This window comes from Ambystoma mexicanum, chromosome 6p (assembly GCF_040938575.1).
Source record: "Ambystoma mexicanum isolate Mex_15411 chromosome 6p, UKY_AmexF1_1, whole genome shotgun sequence".
NCBI classification, from domain to species: domain Eukaryota; kingdom Metazoa; phylum Chordata; class Amphibia; order Caudata; family Ambystomatidae; genus Ambystoma; species Ambystoma mexicanum.
In genome coordinates this window covers 229,554,684-229,578,401 of record NC_090935.1, presented here as the reverse complement: position 1 = coordinate 229,578,401, position 23,718 = coordinate 229,554,684, and the positions used below count along the sequence as shown (strand labels likewise).

The window sequence follows — 23,718 nt, the reverse complement described above, 5'->3', positions numbered from 1 at the left end:
TGCAGACCCCACCTACAGAGCTGCTGCAGGGATCTGCGATGCTGGAAGCTCACAAGGGAACCGCTGCGTTTGACGGCCGGAGAAGGCCTGATGGCGTCAGGGCAACTGTGCGGAGTGTGCGGGCAGTACGCCTTTGAGGAGCTGTCGAATTTCAAACAATGCTTGGTTGGCTTCCCTCCTTGACCTCCCAAATACAGAAGGAAGCAGCGGAAAGGAACTAAAGGCTATATGCCAGGGGCTTAAGGAAAAGCGTACCAGGCGCTAGTGAGTGAAAAGAAGGCAATAGAGGTAAAACCAAAGCGCAAGTGGGGAGAAGTTAATCCTCTTTCTTTTACAAGTGGAGAAGAGAATTTGTTTTGAAGTTGTTAAAATATTGTGTGCTCAAAATAGCTATGCCGGGAGTGCTAGGTCTCCCATCTTCATAGCCTACCCAGGTCCACTGAAAATTAAATAAAACCAGTTGAAAAAAGTTTTCTTGCACTACATGCGGGCAGCATGTGATAAGACTATTTCAACTGACTGCAAGGTGTCGCTGTTGATGCATTTCCTTGGTTATGAAGAGGAAGGAATATATGAAACTTTGCCAGAGGTAGAACAGAGAAGAACTATGGCTAAAGGACAAGCCATGTTTGGATGAGGTTATAGCTATTGCAAAAAAGGGTGGAGCATTCAATGGCTTTTGTAGCCAAGCTGAGATTTTGAGCAGGTGAAGAAAGAAAAAATAAAAGCGTAGTATGCAGCGCCCCCTAAAAGTCAAAAGGGCTAAAACCATTTGTGTTTCCGATGTGCCAGTGCAACTAATTTCGCAGGTTCGCCAGTGTGCCCAGGTAGGAAAGTGACATGGTCAAAATAAAATAAAAAACGTGTAATTTTGCTAATTGTTGCAAAACTATTGCTGTGTGGGGAAGAACGTTTTTCATGTGACAGAGGAGGGACAACCATCGTCGGGATGATGATTAAGAGCAAGTAGAGTTGATAACTCTTAACATGGTGACATGTTTAGACAATGAGGAGTGCGAGAGCCCCTATGTGGAAGTGTGTAATGATGGGAAGGCTGTGGAAATGATGGCTAACTCAGGCGTTAACGTTTTTTTGTTATCACAAGAGGTGTTTGAGAGAGATGTTAGTGGACATGCCAAACATGTATTACCACCTGACAAAAGGCCAGGAGAATACAACCTGAGTAAGATGGATTTGCTGGGTTACTTCCAAACAGGGGGACCCTTGCCCCTCCAAAACCATCAAGGACAACATTGACTCTCTAGCTCCAGCCTTAGCAGACCTCTACAACTCTCCTGCGCCACTGGAGTTTTCCCCACTTCTCCCAAGCATTCTCTTGTACACCCTCTTCTCAAAATACCATCTGCCGACCCTTCTATTCCAGCAAACTATTGCCCGATCTCTATCACTCCTTTCCTGGGCAAAATCCTGGAGAAGTTGGCTATCTCTCAGCTTGCCCTGCACACTGAATCTGTTGGTTGTCTCCATGACCAACAGTCTGGCTTTAGAGCAGTAAGACAGAGATAGTCCTCATTGGGAACCCTACTCATGCTTTCCCACTTTTACTCTGGCCGGGCTCTCTTGGTCCTTCGCCCTCACCCACCAGTGAGGTTAAAATATGGGGGTCATCTTCGACTCTACTCTCTCCTTCTCTTCTCACATCTCGGACATCTCCAAAAAATCCCACGATCAATTGCACCTCCTCAAAGGCATTATACCTTTTCTCACCTTCCCCCAGAGGATCACCGTCTCCAGATCCCTGGTTCTCTCCAAACTGGACTTATGCAACAGTCTCTTTATCAATCTTCCTACTTCTACTCTCAGACCTATTCAACTTATCCAGAACAGAACCGCAAGACTTATCCTTAGCCTCAAGCCCAGGGACTGCATCTCTCCGGTGCTGAAATCTCTCCACTTGTTCCCCGTGACAGCAAGGATCAAGTTCAAGTCCCTCTGCATAATCCACAATCCTTTATGGGGCTGGGGCCCTTACTATCTACAACGCTCTCTTCCTAAATACTCTCCCGCTAGAGCCCTCTCCTTGGCCTCATCCAACTCTCTGCGGGTGAGCCTTTGTTTTGAACAGATTTCAGTGTAGATACTTATCCTCTGCAGGTGCCCCCTTCTGGAACAGCCTCCCTGCCTCTCTCGTCTTGATCCGGACCTCCATAAGTTCCGGAAAACTCCTCGTGACCTTCCTCTTCTCTTCATCTTTGTCACTCCCTCTCCCCTGCTTACCCTCTTTCTCTTATCTCCTGCTTCCCTCCTTCCTTCTCTTCCCAACTTGCTCAGGTCGCTGACTGCTCGCCTGGTGCACCTCCAGAGCCTCACAGATCCCAGGCTCCTCCTCCAGGCCTGCACTTGCCTCCGGGCTTCTGCACTCTGCTTGGCACTACTGCACTCGGAATATGCTCTATGAGAGGGGCAACCACTCTGCACTTAACCCATGCTTTTGCTGTCCTACGCACTTCCTATCTGCGCACTTGCACGACCATGAACATACTGGGCCTAGCAAGTTTGTCTGTCCTGTCCTCCACCTGTCTCCTCTCCCTTGCTTGTACCTGAAATACTTGTGCACAGGCATATTTAGTGACGACCAACCACCAATCAAACTAAAATGTTGCCAGGCCTAGTACAGTAGTTTATTGTTCTCTATGTCCTTTTCCCTCTCCCCCACCACTCTGTCATGCACTTGCACTAACTGACAAATCGTTAGGCATAGTACAGTAGTTTGTTTGTACGCTCTTCTCCTCCCTCCCCTCATTCTTTCCTATCATGCACTTGCACTAGTTGAAATGCCTCTGGCCTAGTATGCTAGTTTTTTGTTAAGATCATTCGGAATTTTCAAGGCCTAAGAATGATAACTGTACTCCCTTGTTTCCTTCCCTCCTTGGACCGCTTTGAAACACTTCACTTGTGTATAAGCGCTTTACAAATAAACAATTACAATTAGTTTCTGCGAGACTGGACTTGAAGAGCAGACACGCATATGGAAAAATGTATGTCATGAAGACAGGCAAAACGTTAGGGTGGAAGGAGCAAAGGAAGCTGGGAATAAGGATTGATCAAAATACTGTGGAACAAGTGCTGCATGTAAGGAGAATGCATGTTTGACAAACCATTTCCGGAGTGTTTTTGCCAACAAGATTGGGTGTGTGAAGGTGTTAAGCAAGATTGTATGCAGTAACCCTGTGGGAGACTACACAACCCTTTGTCCTCTTGGTATTAGGTAACCCACCTATTGGTATAGGTCTGTACTACACAAGTTGGTAGAGTGACAGAGCAGCCAGAATTATCTCAAGAGGTGTAAATGTGAGCGGTAGAGCCCTAGCATCCAAATCCACACATACAAGTATCCAAATTACACTTATACTCAAGGGTGTCTAGTAAAATAATTATTAAACAGTCAGTTTTAAATAAACCTTCTTTAAAAAGGGCAATATGCAACAATAAAAATACACTTCACAACACGTTCTCAGAATCAAGATAAGCAAGTAGATACTCGTTAGAGATGCGTCTCACACACTTCCTACACCCTGAGGTGACTTCAGTTACTAGAACAGTATTGGCATTTATATATCACTTTTTGGACTTAGTAAAATTCTGAGGTTGTGGAAAAGGAAAAGGTTAGGGAAGGAAAAAGGTTAACATGTTCTCAGAGCACATGAGCACTTTTCCATCTCCCAATGAAGTCTAGCAATAATTAGTTAAACCAATGTACCACCTATGAGGGATCTACGTGATCACTGCGCCGCCCTTCACTGTGACAGCCGAAATGCTGACGCTAGTTGCGGCGTGGTCCAGTGATCATATAGATCACTGTGCCCGCTTCCCAGGCCTGCTTTTCCCTTCACACCCCCCACCCCCAACTTACCTTTTACGGCGGCACACTTCTGTGTGTGCCACCTGCACCCTGCTATCCTTACGGCGTCAGCTCCTCCCACTAACGTAGGTTAGAGCTGACGCCGCAGGGTGCTTTTTGTTTTTTTCTTTCGTGTCCCCCGCTTACCAAAATGGTATGCGGGGGACACCCCTGCAACCCCCGTCTCCCGTTACGGCACCCAAGCAGAGTGGGGGACACCCCCGCTGTGCTTGGATGCAGTAAATGTCACCCTCATTTTGTGCGCCCCCAAAGTCGCAGTAACTGCGGGAGCGCACAAATGAGGGTGACATTTTTGTACGATTCTCCTATGAGGGACAGTTACAATCAAAGTCAATGGTTAGAAGAGTCTGCCGGGGGCCAGGACAGCCAAAGTCAATTTGAACAATGTCTATGGAGCTGAGGCACTTCTTAGATTGCACAAAGGTCTTGCACAAAGTTAGAGTTTGTTGAAAATCAATGTTGGGCCACAAGTTGTTAGGCGTGTGAAAGTCAGAGCTGAGATCAAGTCTGCAAAAAACAGCTACTGCACATCTCAAGTGAGATAATGCAAGCTACAGACAAAATACGTAAGTACCCCTTAGTCAGCACAGTACCTTAGGTTTGAAGAAGAGGATCCAGCTGGCTTCTGTTCTGGTTGCAGTCTTGCAGATCTTGTGCCTCAGTTGTGGGGACAAGAGGGAGGACGTCTGAAGGACTCTTGCACTGCAGTTCGAAGGTAGTCAGTGGCTACGGGCTCTTTTTGGTTCAGCAGCACTTTGCGGTATCAGCTACCGGCAAATAGCACCACCACGGATGTTGGACACTTGATGGGCTTCCTTCACTCCTTGAGGCCAGCACTCTGGTGAGATGACTCGCGCTTAGGTTGTCCTGCTTCGGGAGGGTCCTCAGGATCTTCGGTCCAGCTTAAAGAGGATGCACTCGACTATGGATTTCTCGACCCCTGGCACTCGGTTCCAGAAGCAGCAAAGAAGTGCAGCCAGTTGGTTAAGGTCTTCCAGTAAAATTTGTCTTGGGGTTAGTTGGTCTCACCAACCCAAGAGAAGAAGTCATCCTCTCCAGAGCGTCTCTAGTTGATTTGGGAAAGCAGTTTTATCACAGCAGCAGGGCTTCACCAGGCAGTTCAACTGTCAAGGAGGATGCAGTAAGCTTCTCTCCACGATTCCTTCGTTGGGTGTTTCGTCCAGTGGTCGACTCTGTCCTCAGTTCAAGAAGCCTTGCCTTTTATGCAGGTTTCTCCCATTCATGCACAGCCTAGCTGTCACTCACACAGGGCGGTGGCGGTCCTGCAAGGACAGCCAGCCAGCTAATCAGCACTGGGTGCATTCAGATAACCAAGGAGACTAAGTACAGGGAGTTTGGGCACCTCCCTCGCTTCCTACCCTGCCAGACACACTGGAGCCATAGGCGGGTTTCAGTACTGAAGCCCACCAAAGGCAAAATGAACAAAAGGGTTAAACCTGGTTTGCCGCGCCTGAGTAAAACCCAAGAAAGACCTCACTAACAAGAAATGCCAAAAAAAGCCTGGGGCCATTTTGACACAATGGTCACCCATGGGTGCTATACTGCAGCTGAGGATAAAGCATGCGGTAGAAAAGCACAATGGTAGGAAAATTATACCACTGCCACCAACCATTAAAAGCAGTGAAGGTAACATAAAAAATGTTACATGAGTAAGTAGAAAAAGGGGCTAGTAAGTAACCCCCAAGCACTCCACATAAAATGGGATGGGCTGGATCTACAGAGGAAAAAGGTAAGTAAAGTAAATTTCACTTTACTACTCTTGGGAACAGTAGTTCACCCAAGAGAATGTGTTTAAACATTATGAGAAATCCAAAGGACTTCTCTGTGACACTGCACTGAGGGTGCTGTGTGTCACCATACAAAAAGTGGTTGCCTATGGAGTTTGTCAGACTCCAAAAACAAAGGGAAAAAAGTTTGTGTTTTGAGGGCAGTTCTTTGACGGCGCCTTTTCGTGCAGTTCTGTTCCGTTTAAATTTGCTGTCCCATCTGTGCCTGGGGCACTGAATAAAACTGTTACTTCTTGCACCGGCGTACACGCCTTTTGGACTACTTTTGTAATTTTTTGGTGCGTTTGACGACGTGACCCCCAGCACAGCTATTAAAAGATGCAGGCTAGGGAACTGCATGTGTGTAGGGGGCACTCCTGCACATTCAGATGGCTTTGTGGATGGAGAGCACAGGCACATCGCGCATGTACAGGAAACGGGAAGTGCTTCCTGTCTGTGCTGTGCTTAAACCAGAGGACATTCTGTGAGGAGGAAGAATCCGGACCAGGGCTGAAGGGGGGAAAAAAACAAAACTATGAATGGTTCTGTGTGCGTACGTACGTATGTGTGAATGAGAAATTGTAAGGTATAGGGGTGTACATGCTAATGAGTCAGTGTATGGTGTTGGTGCGTGCGTGCGCGCGCGAGCGAGTGAATGGTGTGTGCGTATATATACATTGTGTGACTGTGTATTAGTATTCATCCCCTTCCAAATGTGTGGCTTGGTGAACTGTTGCACAGATCTGGTATTATTATTTGCCGCCTTTCAAACGTGTGCCTCGGTAAACGGTGTATGCATGGCTTCTCTTTCATGCTTGTTTTAAATAGCAATCTTCAATAATGTTATGCTCGGGATATCTACATTGAATAGTCACATAAAGGGGATGAGTGGTTGTAGTTCCAACTTTTTTCTTTCGATTTTGCAAGGGACCAATCGACTCCGAAAGGAACTGTAGACAACGATGCACTTGTCCATTACCTGACATCATCGCTCTCTAGTCCATTTCAGTTACACTGCGCCTAGACGCACCTCACCAACTGCATTGGTAATAGTAGTGAACACGTGGGATAGACGACGAAACACAGGGCTGAACTCTTCAACGTGAAATAATCGTGTGGTGGGCGGCGTGGGCTGATGTGTTTCCTACTTTTGAAGCTCTGAAGGATGGCCTGATGGCACTATGGATTTAAAAAAATAACTTCCAATCACTTCACAGTAAAACCGGATATTCAAGGTTAGCACACACAATTCTACATATGGGAGTATATTGGCATTTTACAAAATGGCACAAGACTGCACTGAGCATTGTAATGAGATGGATTAACAGGGCCGCCCCACTCAATAGTCAAACGTCCTTATCCCCCACTTACGTTATCAGATTGCTAGCCTTGCACAATACCTCTAAATTCAGAGATTTCCACGTATGTATTTAGTTCTGTCAGACAGCAAGTCGCCTAGAGTACCTACACCGGAATGATCACATTCCTGTTGCATGGCAAGACTGTTTTTCTTTGTGGCTCTACTCCTTTTATTGAATAGGCGGTTAGGCTTTTCCTGGTTCCTTCTACTGATATGTAGTGCCTACGTGGATAACTTGATGTTTACTCTAGTCCTTCTACGTGGCTAACTAAATATGCACTCTACCGAAAGGCTGTGCCAATGGGCATATCCTATTGCTACTTTGTCATTGGTGTGCTTGTGCTAGCCGTTATATTACCCAGTTAATGTTCAGCCAGAATACACAAGACCATAAAGTACATTGCAGGAAGCCAGAGACCAGGACACGACAGACAGCATTTGCTAGCACGCATAACTATATTCCAGGACAGCAGAGAAGCAGAGCTTCAAAATAAACGCACAGGGAGCGTGGCTACACAGAAGTAACATGTATTTAAAAACACAACATAATAAACAGCCACTCGTTATTTCTCTGGCATAAATGCTTTCTGGGGCAGCTGGGGAGCAGGTGTAAGTGGATCTAGGTCACCTGGCCTAAGCACCACCCACCTTCTTAGCCCTGCATCTTCCTTCCTGCTCTTGACTCTTAGATGAAGGGCATCTCTCGCCCGGGTGTCCAAAGTGAAGGGCAGTAAAATAAAAGGGCAATTCCTGTTTGGACCAGGAAGATCCAGGGTCCAACCCCCTGCTAAGACAGCAGGTAAGCATGCACCAACATGCGTTTACACCCTCTGTCCCCACAGGCCATCCCCACCCTCTCTGGTCCCCCAGTGTTGTTCCCTTGTGGCCCCCCTTCCCGCACACAGGTGTCTGTCCTGATGCATTCTGGTTTCACCATCACCATCTTGTGGCTAATGCTGGATTTTATTTTTATGGACTTCATTGATTCACGGTGCGTCACTCTATCTCAACTAATGCTGGCCTTCCTTTGCATCTTGTACTCGTGGTGGCCCTGAATCATGCTGTTCCCATCTTCATCTTGTATCCTGGCTTGCAACATTATCTGTTTCGACTGACTTCTGCAATTGTATTCGCTCTCTCCTCTTGCTTCTCCAATCTTTTTGACTGCTTACTCTCTGTTATCTCCTCCCCTCTCCCTTTTTCTTATCTCCTCCCCTTACTTTCTTCTATGCAATTACTCTATCAGAATTGTCCCTGGACCTAGTATGATAGCAACCTCGTCTGTCGCTCCCCCAACCCCTTACTGTCCCCCACACCCTCCCAGCACTATCTGAAAAGTTGTCAGGCCTAGTAAGATAGTAGCTTGTTTTGTTCCTCCCCTCCCTTTCTGCACCCCTCTCCTTTTGTTTTTCTCCGGCTCTACCAGAAATGTTGTCAGGCCTAGTACTGTAGTCGCCTGTCTGTTTCCATTTCCTTCCTACTCCCCCTCCCTCCCCTCCCTTCCTTATCTATGTCTTCGCTCTTGCACCATCTGAAATATCGTCAGGCCGAGTAGGACAGTTAATTTCATATCGTCACTGTTCATGGCCTGTAAGAATGTCGTATTTTCCCTTGTTCCCTCCCTTGCCTCGAAGCGCTTTGAAGCACATAGTGTATAGGCGCTATACAATTAAACTATCATATATTGGAAGTGCAGAGAACTCTGCTAGAAAACCCAGCATAACTGCACACCCTATGGTAAAAGGTTTAACACAAACGTATGCCAGCTTCCACCATAATGGATATGGCTGAGGACGGAGGTCATATTTGCCATGCTTTGCTGGAAATGGAAAACATGTACAGCAGAAACCCTCTCATCCTTGGAGGGGCGGGCCGAGGCCCCAGGTTACGTCACTCAATACAATATCTCTTCACAGAACCAAATCCCGATGTTGTCCAGAAAAGCAAAGAGCATTATGGGAACATAAAGTCCACAATTTTAAATTTGAAACATGTCTTGTTCAGTAAGAACCCCTTTTGAGCGAATGCAATTTGTATTGGTCAAACTACTCGCCCTAAGAAAAACATGTCTGTACACTGCAGGACATATTTACCAGTCTGGACAGCTGCAACAAGTATGTGAGGCTTTGTCTGTTTCTGGGTTCAGTTTCCCGTGCTGATTCTACTGAAAGTTTGTTTGTTGAAACGTGGGTTGCATGTGCCAACTAGGCTTCAGAACCGCTCTGAATCAGTTATCACACGCACAAGCAGCTTGCGAGTCAAGTAGGCTCGATGAAGCGCGGGTTGCTCGGACGCTTCCAGCAGATCTGGGTGTGTAGTGGGCAAGCCCCTGGTGGGTCTGAAGAAGCAGCGGTGCTCCGTCTTGTTCCGGCCCATTTCCTGCACTGCTCGACGTGCGAGCTCCCTGCGACGTTACGTTTCTTTACTCTCCATTGTATAGAGAGAGCTCTGTTGCTTACCAGCTTAGAGTGTGCTGTAGACAGCTTTATACATTTGCGTAACATGTGATAGCACCCGAGCTGCAGTGACCCCATGCCATTTGACAACTCTGTGTGATCAGCGATTTGCAGTTTGGAACTTTTTCTTTTGTTTTTTGCACCTTTAGACGCGGGGGCCTCGAAGTCCGACATGCACAGTACTGTAGCACTGGTTGATGGTGGCTACGATGACACGGAATAATAGGTAGTACACACTCTACATTATCTGATAGGCGTGGCTTCAGTAGCTCCCAGACATGTCTCCTTTATACGGACATTCTTGTTACCGAGTACTGTAGCATTCACTAGTTGCAAACAATGGTGTAATGTTTAAATCAGTCCCCGGTCTTTCCTTGCACTTTTCATGACTCGTCCGAGAAAAGTGACTCGTTGCCAGTAAAGGTTATTTCTGTGCCTTTACAAAGCGACCATGCTTCATTTTCAAGCCACTTTCCTTGAAGCATACATCTTTCCTCTTTGGGTGTATCACAAAAGCCGCGATTAAAATAGCATTTTAAGCCATTGAGTTGCACGTGTGGGGCTCTGCGTTATCGTCCCATGTTACAGCCCAATCGATGCAGCATCTGACCCACTCTCGCCTAAGAGGGATCACCTGCACGTATGTATCAGCACCGTTAATCTTGCTTTTCATTGCATGCAGTGGATTCTATGAGATAGATCTCTGACCTATGTAGCGCCGCATACTGGAGGCCATGTTTGCAACGGGGTATTTATTGTAAAGCAGAATATCTGGTTTATAAGCATGGTGCAAAGTACTCAGCAGATTACTTACCAGTAATATTAATTAATTTTAGCCCTACCTTTCCTTGTCTCAGTACTTACATTTGGGCTCCCACATTTAGGAACTGTGTCGAACTGTGGTGTTTTTGTTGGCCTTCTTCTAGGTAGACCTAACCTTCCTATTACCCATGAGCCTCGAGTTTCTAGTTATTCAGCCCAGCCATAGGACCCTTCCACTACTGGGGAGGGAGGTGATCGATGTCTGTACTGGGAAGAGGAAAAATAGGACCAGTAAATAATCAGATCATTACGTCCACATCCCTCTTTCTCATCCCAGTATTTACCTTTGAGATTTATTAGAGATTAATTGATGGACAAGAGGCCTATGACAAACCACCAGGCCATGGAATGTCTTGCAATGCCACCGCCACCATCTTTGTGTGCCAGATCACATCAAACTAGATTCACTGAGCCCAAGATTGTACAACCGCAACCTGATTATTGTCCCATCCAAATTTAATCTCTAGTGCACTTAATAAATGTGTTAGGACTGGCCCAACTGGCGGCCCTGCAGATCTCCTGTAAGGACCACCTGCATGTTGCCCCACAACGTAGCCAATCCTTCATAGATCTACCCATAAAGGTTCCACTAGTATTGTTGGTCTGGTTGATAGCCTTTTTGTAGGCCATGAGGATGACAGTTCTGATCCATCTACTGAACGGTCATGGAGGTATTCCTACCGGAATGGCCACCTCCAAATGTCACTATCAAATTATTGGTCTTCCTGATGAACTCATATTAATGCTCTACACAGCCTCCTTGGGCAAACTGCCTCGGCTTCCCCTTTCCGTCCTTCACCCCTACAATCTCTCCAAACATCACCATCTACCCCATAGCCATGGATGGCATTGCTCTGTCTGATGTTGAAGTCTTACAAAACGTATATTTCGAATGGATTGTGTCCTCCAACGTATTCCTCATCTTTGATATCTCATCCAGCTTTGGCTGCTTTCGGAAAAATATTTCCCGGCAGAGGGCGCTGTGCATCGATGGCATCGAGTCGATGTCCCTCAAAGTCCTCAGAGGGTGACATCATCAGGTGTATAAGTAGCATGCGCGGCGCCCGTTGGCCTCAGTTTTTCCGCAAACGTGTTTGTTTCAGAGACTCGGGGCGTCTCGTTAGTATTTACTAACTACACAGTTCTTAAATCAAAATAAAATCATCGACCTCAACAACACCTCGTTAGGGTTTCAAAAAGTGCAGAGAATGCAATTCGAAAATGTCCATCACGGATCTGCATCGCTGGTACCTACGGTGTTTTGGGAGGCCCACGACACAGATTCCTGCTCGAAATGTCAGGCAATGACGAGTAAAGCCCTGGGAGAAAGGAAGGGAAAATTGCATGTAGGTCGTAAAACTAAAACTGATCGTTCCTGGACTGTCGAGTCTGGAGATCATTCTCCTTGACGCGAAAAGGAAAATAAAAAAATCAAGATCCTGTAGGGGCTCCTGCCACTCGTCATCCTCGACGAAACGATCAAAGAGACAGCACCATCGTTCGCCATCTTCTTCATCATCATACGAATCCCCCAGAAAATTTAAATGCGCCACAAAACTTTCTTCAATCACAGAGTGGGAGGCATTTCGTATGAAAATGCTAGACATTTTCGAGAAGTGCAAGTCCCCATCCGTGCCTTCTTTGGAATCCAGACGAGAGCTGTCCCATTCCGACACTCGCGCACCCTCGAGCCCGGGTGATCAAAGAAAGACCCATCGAGAACCTTCAAGGTCTCTGATGAAAGAAAGTCACACGAGTCAGGATAGGCGCTTGAGGTAATCGACGCCATATACCTCGAAGAAATCTTCAAAAACGGCCGTTGAATCCTCAACGCCGTCTGCGCCATTTCCATCGACGCCATTAACGCCTTTGTCGACACCAAAATCAGCGGCACCAAAAATTACTGTGGCTTCAACTCAGCCTTCTGACCATGTTAAAACTGGCAAAGAGCTAACTCAAAGCCTAGACCTTTGGTGGTTCCTGACAAAGTTCATACTCCTTTGCCTAGAAAGGAGTACTTTACTGCTCTTCGATTTTTGAGGAAGAAAAGATATCTGAGGAAGAGGAGGTCCCCTTTGGCCTTGAGTTTGGAACTCCTAATGTGCCAGAATGTTTAATCTCAGAGGAGAGCAAGATGAGAGATCTGGTTGACACATCACCTGAAACTGAGTTCGGTAGACCGGAGCCAGGGGGAACACTAGGATTCCTCATATCGGCACCTGATGTCAAAGGTAGTTGAATACCTAGATTGGGTTAACCACCAGCTCAATTCATCCAGGATGACCTTACTGATATTCTGGACCACGGTCCACCTACAGACCCAGTCTTACCCTTTCATATGGCTTTACAAAATAGGGTGGCCAGAAATTGTGAATCCTCGGATTCTATCCCTGCAGTGGATAAATCCCTCACGAGAAAATACTGCCCTTCCATTAGCGACCCTGGCTATCGTTCCAAACACCCCACTCCCGAGAGTCTGGTGGTCCAGGCAGCCACAGCTACATCGAATAAAGCGGCGTACCCTACCATCCCTCCAGATAGGGACGACAAGCGTGTGGATGGATGGGCGCGCAAGGTATTTTCATGTGGGAGTATGGCCCTTAAATCGGGCAACTCCACATGTGCCTTAGCCAAATTTCCGTACACTCTGTGGGAGTGCATAATCAATGGTGGCGGAGCAGATTCCAGAATGGGAGGGTTTCCTAGCTATCATTAGCGATAGCAAAGAAGCCATGTGTGAATCCCTTCAATCTGGACTAGACACTGCAGACAGTGTCAGCAGGTGTATGGCTACAAGCATGGTTATGCATAGATTTGCATGGTTGCAGAAGTCAGGTTTTGCACCAGATGTGCAGGTGCATCTTCTAAACATGCTTTTTGACAGGTCTCGCCTTTTTGGTAACAAGGCTGACGAGAACAATGAGAGGTTGCAGACCTCAAAAGCGGCTGCCAAATCTTTAGGGGTCGCCGTTAGGCAACCTCAACCTTTTCGTTCTTCAGGACAACCATGGAGGGGGCGATCCTATCGTTACTACTCCTCTTTTGGAAAGGCGAGAGGAATGGCTAGTCAAAGAGGCCAAAGAAGAAACCCTCGTGGTGGACGAGAAAAAAAGTGCAAAGCCAGTCCCAGCTTCCTTGACATCGGCAGCAACCACTCCAAAACCACTTTGAGAGCTTGCGTCACATGTCACTGGTTGGGGGGTAGACTGTCTCAGCATTTTGAAGAATGGAGAGACACTTCAGATGCTTGGGCTCTGGAGACAATAGCCCAAGGTTACTGCCTTCCATTTATAACGCAGCCTCACAACAATCCACCGAGGACACACTCTTTGAGAATTCCAAATCCGCTCCTTGTGCAGGAAATATTAACCTTGCTAGAGGAAGGTGCTATAGAACCAGTACCTGTAGCGGAGAGGAACAAGGGTTGGTATTCCCCATATTTTTTTTATCCCCAAGAAAGACGGGGGACTTAGACCCATCCTGGACTTAAGATACTTGAACAAGTTCCTCAGGAATGACAGATTCAAGGTGGTCACGCTTTCTCACATCCTCCAGTTACAGGATTGGTTGTCGTCATTGGGCCTTCAGGATGCTTATTTTCATGTGCCAATCCAGCTCAAGCACAGAAAATACCTTGTGTGAGCCACCAACAGCGAACCTTATCAGTTGTTAGTCCTGCCATTCGGGATGATCTCTACCCTTAGGGTCTTCACCAAACTGGTGGTGTTGCGCATCTCAGGAGAGGGAGGATTCATGTCTACCCCTACCTGGACGATTGGCTGATCAGGGTGCGTTCTCCTGAACAAGCCCATGATAATTTCAGCCACCTACTTCTCCCTTCGGACTGGGCTTCTCCCTCAATTTCAAGAAAAAGAAAGAGCTTGCAACCCAAGGTGAGGACTCAAGACATTCTTCAGATGGTTACCAAATTCCAAACTGCCCAGAATCTTCTGGCGTTCTATTTCTTGAGGTTGCTCAGCCTCATGGCATGCTGCATTTTTCTGGTGCCAGAAGCCTGCATGAAAATGAGATCCCTTCAATGGGCTCTAAGAACACAATGGTCCCAGTTCTCAGGAAGGATGATGGACCTACTTCAGATTCCAAGCATGGTCGCACAGGATCTTCTGTGGTGGGCCTGCAAGGACAATATTCTGAAGGGAGGGACATTTTTGGCAGCCATGGCCGGAAATTACAGTAGTGACGGACGCCTCACTCATGGGGTGGGGAGCCCATGCCAACAATCTGTCAGTCAGTGGTCGTTGGTCTCCATCGGAGTACAAAGTACACATCAACCCTTTGGAGCTGAGGGCAATCAGACTAGCGCTAAAGGCCTTCCAGCCCTTCTTCAGGGGAAAGAATGTCCCGATAATGACGGACAACACAGTGGCTATGCATTACCTCAACAAAAGAGGTGGTCTACGGTCACTTCCACTGAGCAGAGGCAATGCAGCTCTGGTACTGGGCAATTCAAGAAGGTATCTCCTTATCGGCAGTTTACCTAGCTGGGGAGGAAAACACGATGGCGGACGCTCTTAGCAGGTAGAGCACAGTCTCCCACGAGTAGGAACTAGCTCAGGAAGTCCTTCAAGAGATTTTTACCTTTTGGGGAACCCCTTAAGTAGACCTGTTTGCGACCAGAGTCAACCGGAAGTGCGAAAGGTATTGCTCAAGGGAATTTCCTCACAGAGGAGCTCTAGGAGACGCGTTTGTGGTTGGGCCAGGAGAATGTGGAACCCAGACCTTCTACAAATGTCCATCTGTCCTCCGATTCGTCTTTCGCAGAGAGAGGATCTTCTCTCACAAAGGGAGGGACAGGTTCTCCATCCAGAGGTCAACACTCTCAACCTTCACGCGCGGTTTCTGAAAGGCTGAAATACAAGGATTCGGACCCCCCCGGATGACGTGGTAGAGGTGTTGCTTTCGGCAAGAAGACCAGCAACAAAATCTCTGTACCATTGCTGTTGGAACAAGTTTTGCGACTGGTGCAGGGAAACAAATGTTGATCCTTTTCTATATTCCACCCCAGAGGTGTTATCTTTCCTCTTATCATTGGCACACAAAGGTCTCAATGTTGGGACCATTAAAGGTTACCTGGCAGCGCTCTCTATTTTCAAGTGCTCTTTGGAAGAATGCTTCTACTTTAAACTTTTATATTTCTAGGTTCTCCAAACTCAGAGTGGATGACCAACTCTTTATTGGATCCACCGGTAGGAAATTGGGTCAAGCTGTTTCAAAGCAGATATTATCAAGGTGGATTATTCTTGGCATCTCAGAATGTTACAAATTGGCAGGCAAGGACCCGCCAGAAGGCTTGAGAGCTCATTCCACCAGAGGTATAGCCTCTTCTGCAGCCCTTCAAAGGGGCGTACCTATTAAATCTATCTGTGATGCAGCAAATTGGTCAACGCTGCATACATTCACGAAGCATTACTGTTTAGATGCTTCCCACTCTCAGGATGTTGCCTTGGCCAAATTTTGCATACTGCTGGGCGTCTAGCAAAGATGAGGAATACGTTGGCAGACACAATCCATTTGAATAACAAGTTACTTACCAACTGGTAACGTTCTTTCTACTGGATGTTCTCCAACGTATTCCTCATCGCCCTTCTAAGCCTACCCCACTGTAAAATTTCCTATGCTATTATTGCAGCTTCCGTTCTCACAATGCTAACTACTGCTTGCCTGGGCTGACAGCACAACACGAACAGGAAGGAAAAATAGAACTGAGGCCAATGGGCGCCGTGCGTGCTACTTATACACTCAGTGACATTACCTTTGACAGAGGCCTTCGAGGGACATCGACTCAATCGATGCACGGCGCCCTCTGGCAGGAATTCTTTTTCTGACAGCAGCCGAAGCTGGATGAGATATCAAAGATGAGGAATATGTTGGAGGAACATTCAGTCGAACGAACGTTACACACATATGTGTACCTTGGGCTTGGGAATTTGTCCCCATTTTATGTGCATGGGTGCACTTGATCTGCAGCACATTAACATCATCTGATTACATTTTTCCACCATTAGTTTGGATGCAAAAAGCAGAGTTCAGTTAATTCTAGACTTTGAGCGCTCAGTCTCCGTCGAAAACCATCGATAGCGATGTTCTTCGAAGCGGCACCAGAAAGAACAGCAAATTCGACATCAATAAAACAAGCTGAGAGTGTCTCAATGCTGAAAGGTGAAGGTTGGGGCATGGGCAGAATGATTAGCATAGTGGCAATTTAGAATGCCTCTATACATTATACACTCAGTTGGAAGGACACATGGCATGTCCAATACCTGTCACTCAAGAGACCCCGACAAATCTCGTTGAGTGTGGAAGTTCTTTAAGCCGAAAACTCTTAAACAATGAAAAACCAAGCAGTGGGCAGCCTACACTGTGCAGGCTGTGAAATAGTTTGGTTAATCTACCACCATTGCGGGAGCAGAGGAGCAAGCAAGGGATTTTTTTTGAAGCCAGCTTCAAGTCTTGCTGTAAGGGCTTCCCTGACATGCTTAAGGCTGCACAGGCCAAAACTTAAACCAGACAACGTCCAACCAAGGCTTACAACTGAATAATGGACTTAACGGCTCGCCAAAAGATGGCAGGCAAGCACTTAGTGCATTCATAGAAAATGTAAGATACAAGAATGGTTGAAGGCAAGCACAGAACTAAAACATACTTACAAAAAAAGACACAAAATAGTTTTAAAGGAAACTATTTCCGTAGTGAAAGATGGAGAGTGAACACTTTCTTCCACTATAAAGAAAAAAGGGCTAATTTCCATCTTTATGCATGAAGAGTACCATTTGCGTGATACTCAACCCTGCTGGCGAGTATGGGGATGTTAGCAATGTATTTTTCGTTTGCAGTAATGGCAAATACAGGTTGCACTGTGCATGCTTCACAGCAATGCAGCAAATATGAAGTGTGCTTGTGGTGACATGTACCATTTTGCAAAAAGCACTGGTAAATATTTTGTCACCAGTAGGTTGAGTATGTAAGCTAAAGACCTTGCCCTGCAGGTCTAGTGGGATTTAAATAATTTGCAAGGCCCGACCTAGCAAAAAAAGCACCTACATAGCAGAGTGAGGGACAAAGTGATAAATGTTCTAAAGTAAGGTTGTCCAACTCCAGACCTTGAGGGCTGGAATCCTGACTGGTTTTCATGATATCCCTCATTAATAATTATGAGTAAATGTATGCAAATGTTTTCTCGTGAATATTGAGGGGTATCCCGAAAACCGGTCAGGATTCCAGCCTTAGAGTTGGACAACCCTGACCTAAAGAAAGCAGTGAATGGCAGCGGAGTGCCACTACTTTTTATTTTGAACTGTTACAGTTTTACTACTTTTTACAACCATTTTTGCTATGCCGGAATGTTTCCTTTTGAAATTAAAACATACCTCTTCATTTTACCACCCCAAAGCAGTTACAGCTAAACTGAAATCTGTTCCGGAGGAGAGATTTTCATTCTTGGGATCAAAGCTTTGTAATAAATTACCAAATAGCAGCAAACATTTTTCTAGTGGCAGTCTCCTGTTGGAGCAGCTGATGTTCAGGAACATATTATGGGTTCTAGCAGAGTTAAGATTAGCGAGTAGAGGCAAATGATTACACAATACCATATATAAATGTTCCAACTGCCAGACCAATACAGAGTACCTCCTTCCTTTGCCCGTCCTACCCACTTAGTGCCAACCAAGCCCATTCACAACTACTTCAATCATGTTTTGCATCTTGCTCAACCCCACCCGAGCTACAGTTTCACTGTTTTTTGGACACACTTCTACCACTGAAAGAAAGGTCTAGAGCCATTATAAAAGAAAATGGAGTCTTTTTATGAAAATCCGCAAAAGGACCAAGATTTCAGAGGAACAAACACCAATCAAAAAGGGGAGAAATGTTGTAGAACAACATTTATTGTGCAGGCTTCAACTCTTCCTGCATTCCTGAAGACAGGCATTCTTGGGGTGTGCCCCAAGACTGCAAAACCTCTTCCCAGTCTACCTCAGATTCCATTCCTTGCAGTTCTACGAGGAGCTCAAGACTGTTCTCTTCAAGGAATGTCTCCTCCCTAACACCTAGGTCCACACACCTGCCACTTCCCACCCAACATGAGACTGGGAGATCTGCTCCCCATTGTTTCCTCCCCTGGTTGCTTGTAGATACCTTGCTGCCAAATTGCCACTAGCCACCTGTCAAACAGCGGAACACAGTTCAAATCAATGTGCATAATGCACAGAGCAATCCACGACCAAGGTGCAGAGTTCCTCCGAAGAAAACTAAATGTACATCACACTACAAGGCCACTCCGATCCAGCAGCGACATCAGGTTGGAACCCAAATCATACAAGAGAAAACTCAGAGGATCCCCTTTCTTCACCATGGCCCATAAACCTGGAACAAACCTGTAGTTCAAGCTTTTATGGAAGAAGTAAAACCAATTCACCTGCCAGAGGCTCCACCTTCTCCAGGTTGGGATATAAATACTCAACTGTTACGTTAAAGGATATACTGCACACTATCAGCACCCGAGTGGTCCCCTGGTGGATGTAAAAAGCAAGAGGGTAAAGTGTGGGTAGGTACGTTAGTAGGACTGAGCGGGGAGAAGGCACAAGAGAGCTATGATGTGCCGTTGGCAGCTCCAGTTCAGTTTTCACCATTCACTGAGCATAGTTGTGAATTTTCAGTTGGTAGTTATCAGGTGCTGTTGTGCGAGTATGTGTGGTTTGTTGTGCTGTAGAATTTTGGTTGTGTTTAGTTTAGCATTTGAGTAAGGAAGCAGAGAGATTATTTTTTTTAGTGGGTTGGGAGGTGATACTTTACCGTAACCCTCAGTTTTGGCCACCTATCTCTGCCAGTGTCATGCATTGTGGTGCGATAGGGGCATCACTCCTATTTTCTGTGCCAAGTTGTGGGTTGCTAGTAGAGCTATTGTAGTGGCGATACCGCCCCCATGTGCAGGCTAATGCAGGGTCGCCCAACATATGGCCTGCGGGCCAAATGCAGCCCTCCATCCCACGAAATTCAGGCCACCAACACTGCTTGCTTTTGTAAGAGGATATGACCTAGGTGAAGGAGTTGGCCACATTGCATAAGTAAACAGTTTGCCTGGGGCCATTGCTGGGGTCAAGCATTCACGACAAGTGTGCACCTCTATCATAGGGGCTATTGACCTCTTTTTCTCTATTATAATGTATGCCCTCCCTCCTTTGATTACAGCGGAACACAGTCCGAGGCACCCCTGGTTGGGGGGCTGGGGGGAGCAGGGCGTACATCATAATGGAGCTACAGTTAATAGATGCCAATTATCACGAGACGGCAAGTCAGCTGACTGCCACTTACAAAGGATTCATTGCTACTGAACAGGGAGCTCAATCACTGAATGTCTGCATTAAAAGTGCATGCATTCATTTTGTTTTACACCTATCAACAGGACCACAATATCTCCCAGCTCTTATCCAAAAGTATCTATCCCTTGCAGGGACTGGACTCCCCTGTAAAACCGGCATCCCGCCTACAGCTCAAGCACAAACTGTTTCCACTAAATATTCCACCCCCCCTGCATAACCGTGCAAGCATATCCTTGTTCACTTCTTTCACTACAGTGTCTCTTTCTTTGGACCAAAGAAAAGGCACACTTGAAATAGCACACCTCCTTTACTACAGCCACCTCAGACTGATTAAATCAGTCAATGGATGGCACTCAATGCCTCATGCTGTGCTCCCATCCCAAAATTAAAGTGATCTTTCTCCTGGCTTCCAAATGTCATCCCTGGTCTCCTCTCTCAGTTACAAGTTAACAATTCATCACTGCACCTGCTTTTTCAGTCCGAAAATGTGTGCATTTCTAACGACTCTACTAAACCTCTAATCTCCATCCACTTTCAAACTCTACCTACTACTCCTGCCTAATCCCCCTCTACTCTTGCTGTCCTGTTCACTCCTGCTTACTTACCCACTGCCATCACAATCAAATGGTGTTTGAATTATACCGGCCAAAGAGGGAGCTCCCAATCCCACATACATGACCCCCACCACTCAAGTGCCAGTAAAAATATAAATGTTATATATTGTACAGGGGTAACATTTCAATTTGTCAGGACAAAAAATAAACAAAGAGAAGAGCATGGTGAAGTAACCCCCAACAGGAACCCAGTGATGTATTACACAAGGCCATGTCTCTGGCACAAGTTACCTGTGCACATCATATTTGCCCTTCCATCCTACACTTTACAAAAGGGACAGAATATCCCACTTTTCTAAGAACATCTCTACAATCGCTCCACTCAGCCCAATTTCTTTGTCATCCAGGACCCCCCCCCCCCTCAATCGTTTGTCATTCAGAACTGTCCTATATCTGCCGCCACCTCAATCATTTCAGCCACCTCTTCTACCTACAACTGCCAGAGTGTGCTGTGCACCCACCCCCGTTCAACACACTAGTCTCCCAGCCAGGTTTTGGCTTTATAAAATCCCAATATACAATATTTCAACCTAAAGTTCTACAAAATTACCAATTTCTATACATTAGTAATGTGATTGGACTCCTTAGGAGAGACTAATCGTTTGACAAAGTTAACCTGATAAGGGTGTTCCACTAGGAGTCCTATAGCATTTCTCTTGGTAACTCTTCTGAAAGGGCTGCATCATGGAAAAATCTTCTGCACAAACGTTATAAAAATCGAGGTAAAGAGTTGAAGGAGGTACTGTAGAGATATTAGATTATTGCAGACAGGCGGTGGTAAGTCGCAGGAATGAGTAGGCATGTTCCCGAAAAAAGTGTGGCATGTTTTCTTTCTGACCACGTACATGGTAACCGCCCCAAAAAAAAACATTCTTTTGCCATTTATAAATAGCAGTGCTAGCGGGCGAGGTAGGATCCGATGTGCAAGTTTTGCCTCTAAATTTCGATGGTCTGCATTTGAAGCAATATAACAAAACAGCTTTCACTGCCACAATGATTTACTCAAGCAACAACAAATCTCCCTTTCTTTGCGATCACTAAATCTGGAATATAAAAAAAGCTTTGCGAAAACAATTGCAAGAAAATATATATTAATATTTGGGTACAAATCAAACCCCGCCCACCCCCAATTTAGAACATTTACCCATTCAAAAAAGATTAAATAATGATTTAGAGCAGCTTCTGTACCGTCAAAAATAAGTTCCTATATAATATTACGTAAAACATGTTCCATTCAGTCTGCAGCAAATGGGCATTTGAGACGTGTCCTCCATGTAACAATTGTGGCTCCCTTTTTTTTTTAGGAGGATACATCTGGTGCCAGTGTATTTAGGGAGGATAAAATAGGTCATCATTTTAGTGATAAGAGAACCTCCCTCCCCCCGGGGGTCCACTGTTTTCTTTCAGGCGGAGATACATACAGTACATACCCCCTATTTGTGGGGGTGGAGAAGCCTATGAGATAATTTTGCAGGAGAGCCGCAGGTCCTTTTCCTGGTGGACAATGTCCAATGCCCCCCCCCCCCCTGTCTTGGTGGGGCGGAGGGGGAAGTCCCTAGTTGCCATTGGTTTCGGTCGAGAAGTCCTTTGAATTCCTGCATTCATTGTGAAGAGTCCCCCTCTCCTGCGGGGTGTCAGAGCTGGGGGCTGAAGCGGTTCTGCATGTAGGTCTCCTCGGAGGCCGAGTAGCCGAACTTCTCGTAGAAGGGCACGTTCTGGGGCTTGCACTCCAGCGTGGTCTTGTAGCAGCCCAGGCGGCGGCTCAGCAGGGTGAGGGCGGAGAGCAGCAGCTTGCCCAGCTGCCGGCCCCGGCACTCGTCGCTCACCACCACCTCCTCGATGCGCCCGCGGGAGGCGCAGCCGCGGATGAACTTGTGCTCCACGATGAGGGTAGCCGTGGCCACCACCCTGCCCAGGTTCAAGTCCTCCACCACCACCACGTAGTAGTCGCCGGTGCGCTGCATGTGCTCGAAGGTGCTGGCGAAGCGCTCGGGCGACACGCCGCCCGCCTCCGTCAGCTGGCTCAGCACCTTGAAGAAGCCGTGCTGCAGGTCCGCCCGGCACAGCGGGCGCAGCACCAGCCCGTCCCCGGGCTCGCGGGGGGAGATGAGCGGCGAGAACGCCGCCGTGTTCTTGCTCCAGTCCAGTTCCAGCAGAAGCTGGGGGTCGAAGAGCGGCGTGTCGTCCGGCATCTCGCCCGGCTCCAGCTCACCTCTACCTGCCCGGCGGCTGCGGAGCCTCTGACGTGGCAAAGCCGGAAAAGAGGCTGCCGGGGAAGCCAGCAGGCAGTGGAGTGGCAGACTGAACTGAAGCGGCAAAGCAAGCGCAACCGCACTTTAAAAGAAATCAAAAACCAGCCCGCCCTAGGAACGTGACGTGGCGTGACGTGCGGACGCTGGGAGATTGCCGCGCGCCTTGTACTGCCAAGGAAAACAGCGCACAATCGTCATAGTGTAGCAGCACCCCTGAAAGCAGCGCAATCGCCAGCAATACAGAGTGGGAGGGGAGGGGAGGGGGGCGGGGGCGCCTTAATTAAATACTTTGGAAGCATTAGAGGGGCGGGGGAGCCTGTGTGTGCCTGCCAAACCTGTTACACCGGCCAATCAAGAAATAACTGCGATTTCTGCAGCTCACATGGCGCAGGCCTGACATAGAGCCTGTTTTAAAAAAGCACACACTGGGTCACGCAGGGTAACATTGGTTTGTGTTGCGATGTTCTGATCGCATCCCGTGATCCGGACCCTCCCCCCTGAGGCCTTCCATACACTCCCTGAAGACCTCTCACCCAGGTGATCCTCCCGCACTGGTCCACCCCCAGGGTCTGGGCCACCTGAGGGAGAGATCCACTGGGAATAGCAGATGAGACTCCTTATGGTTTCTCACAGTACCTTTCTTCAGTGCATGGCCCATAGCTCTCAACCATTTGTGTCGCAAAGGCGGGTGAAATCACCCGATTTTGTTTTTGACGGGTGTGACGCCCATTAGAATGAATGGGCGTGCAGGAGGCTTGGCGGGTGAGTCAGCACTTTACAAGGCGGGTGACACCCGCCAAATGCGTGCGAGTTGAGAGCTATGGCATGGCCTTATCAGCGGTGCAGCAAACACTGCACCCGTCCGCCATCCAATTGACTTCTTTGTCCATTCCTGGCTTCCAATAACACTCACGCATTGCTTCTATAGGAGTATCCCCCACGTGACCTTCATGTGCCATTTTTAAATAATCTTGTATGTGCATCAGCCGGAGGCACCACTCTGTGATCACGTATCAACACACCATCTTCCACAGACAACTCCTCTTGCATCTTTACTTACACTTGCATCTCTTTGTCCAAAACCCATTCTCTAGGCCACCCATTCAACACGTTATGTACTACTCGCACCAGCACTTCATCATGCTCCAACATACTCTTCCACTCATACAATTGCAGCCTGTCCATCACTAATAAACGCTACCATCT

The 23,718-nt window shown here is 47.1% G+C and overlaps 1 protein-coding gene across 1 annotated transcript; it reads right to left on the bottom strand.

The window, feature by feature from the left end:
• Positions 1-21,336: 21,336 nt before the first annotated feature.
• Positions 21,337-22,570, bottom strand: GNPNAT1 (glucosamine-phosphate N-acetyltransferase 1). The gene has a single exon (XM_069626925.1). The coding sequence runs from the start codon at positions 22,450-22,452 to the stop codon at positions 21,895-21,897; it is 558 nt and encodes a 185-aa protein (XP_069483026.1). The 5' UTR covers positions 22,453-22,570; the 3' UTR covers positions 21,337-21,894.
• Positions 22,571-23,718: the final 1,148 nt, after the last annotated feature.

Bases quoted from the DNA above. Each gene is read 5' to 3' on its own strand.
- GNPNAT1 (XM_069626925.1), bottom strand. From the start codon at position 22,452: ATGCCGGACGACACGCCGCTCTTCGACCCCCAGCTTCTGCTGGAACTG.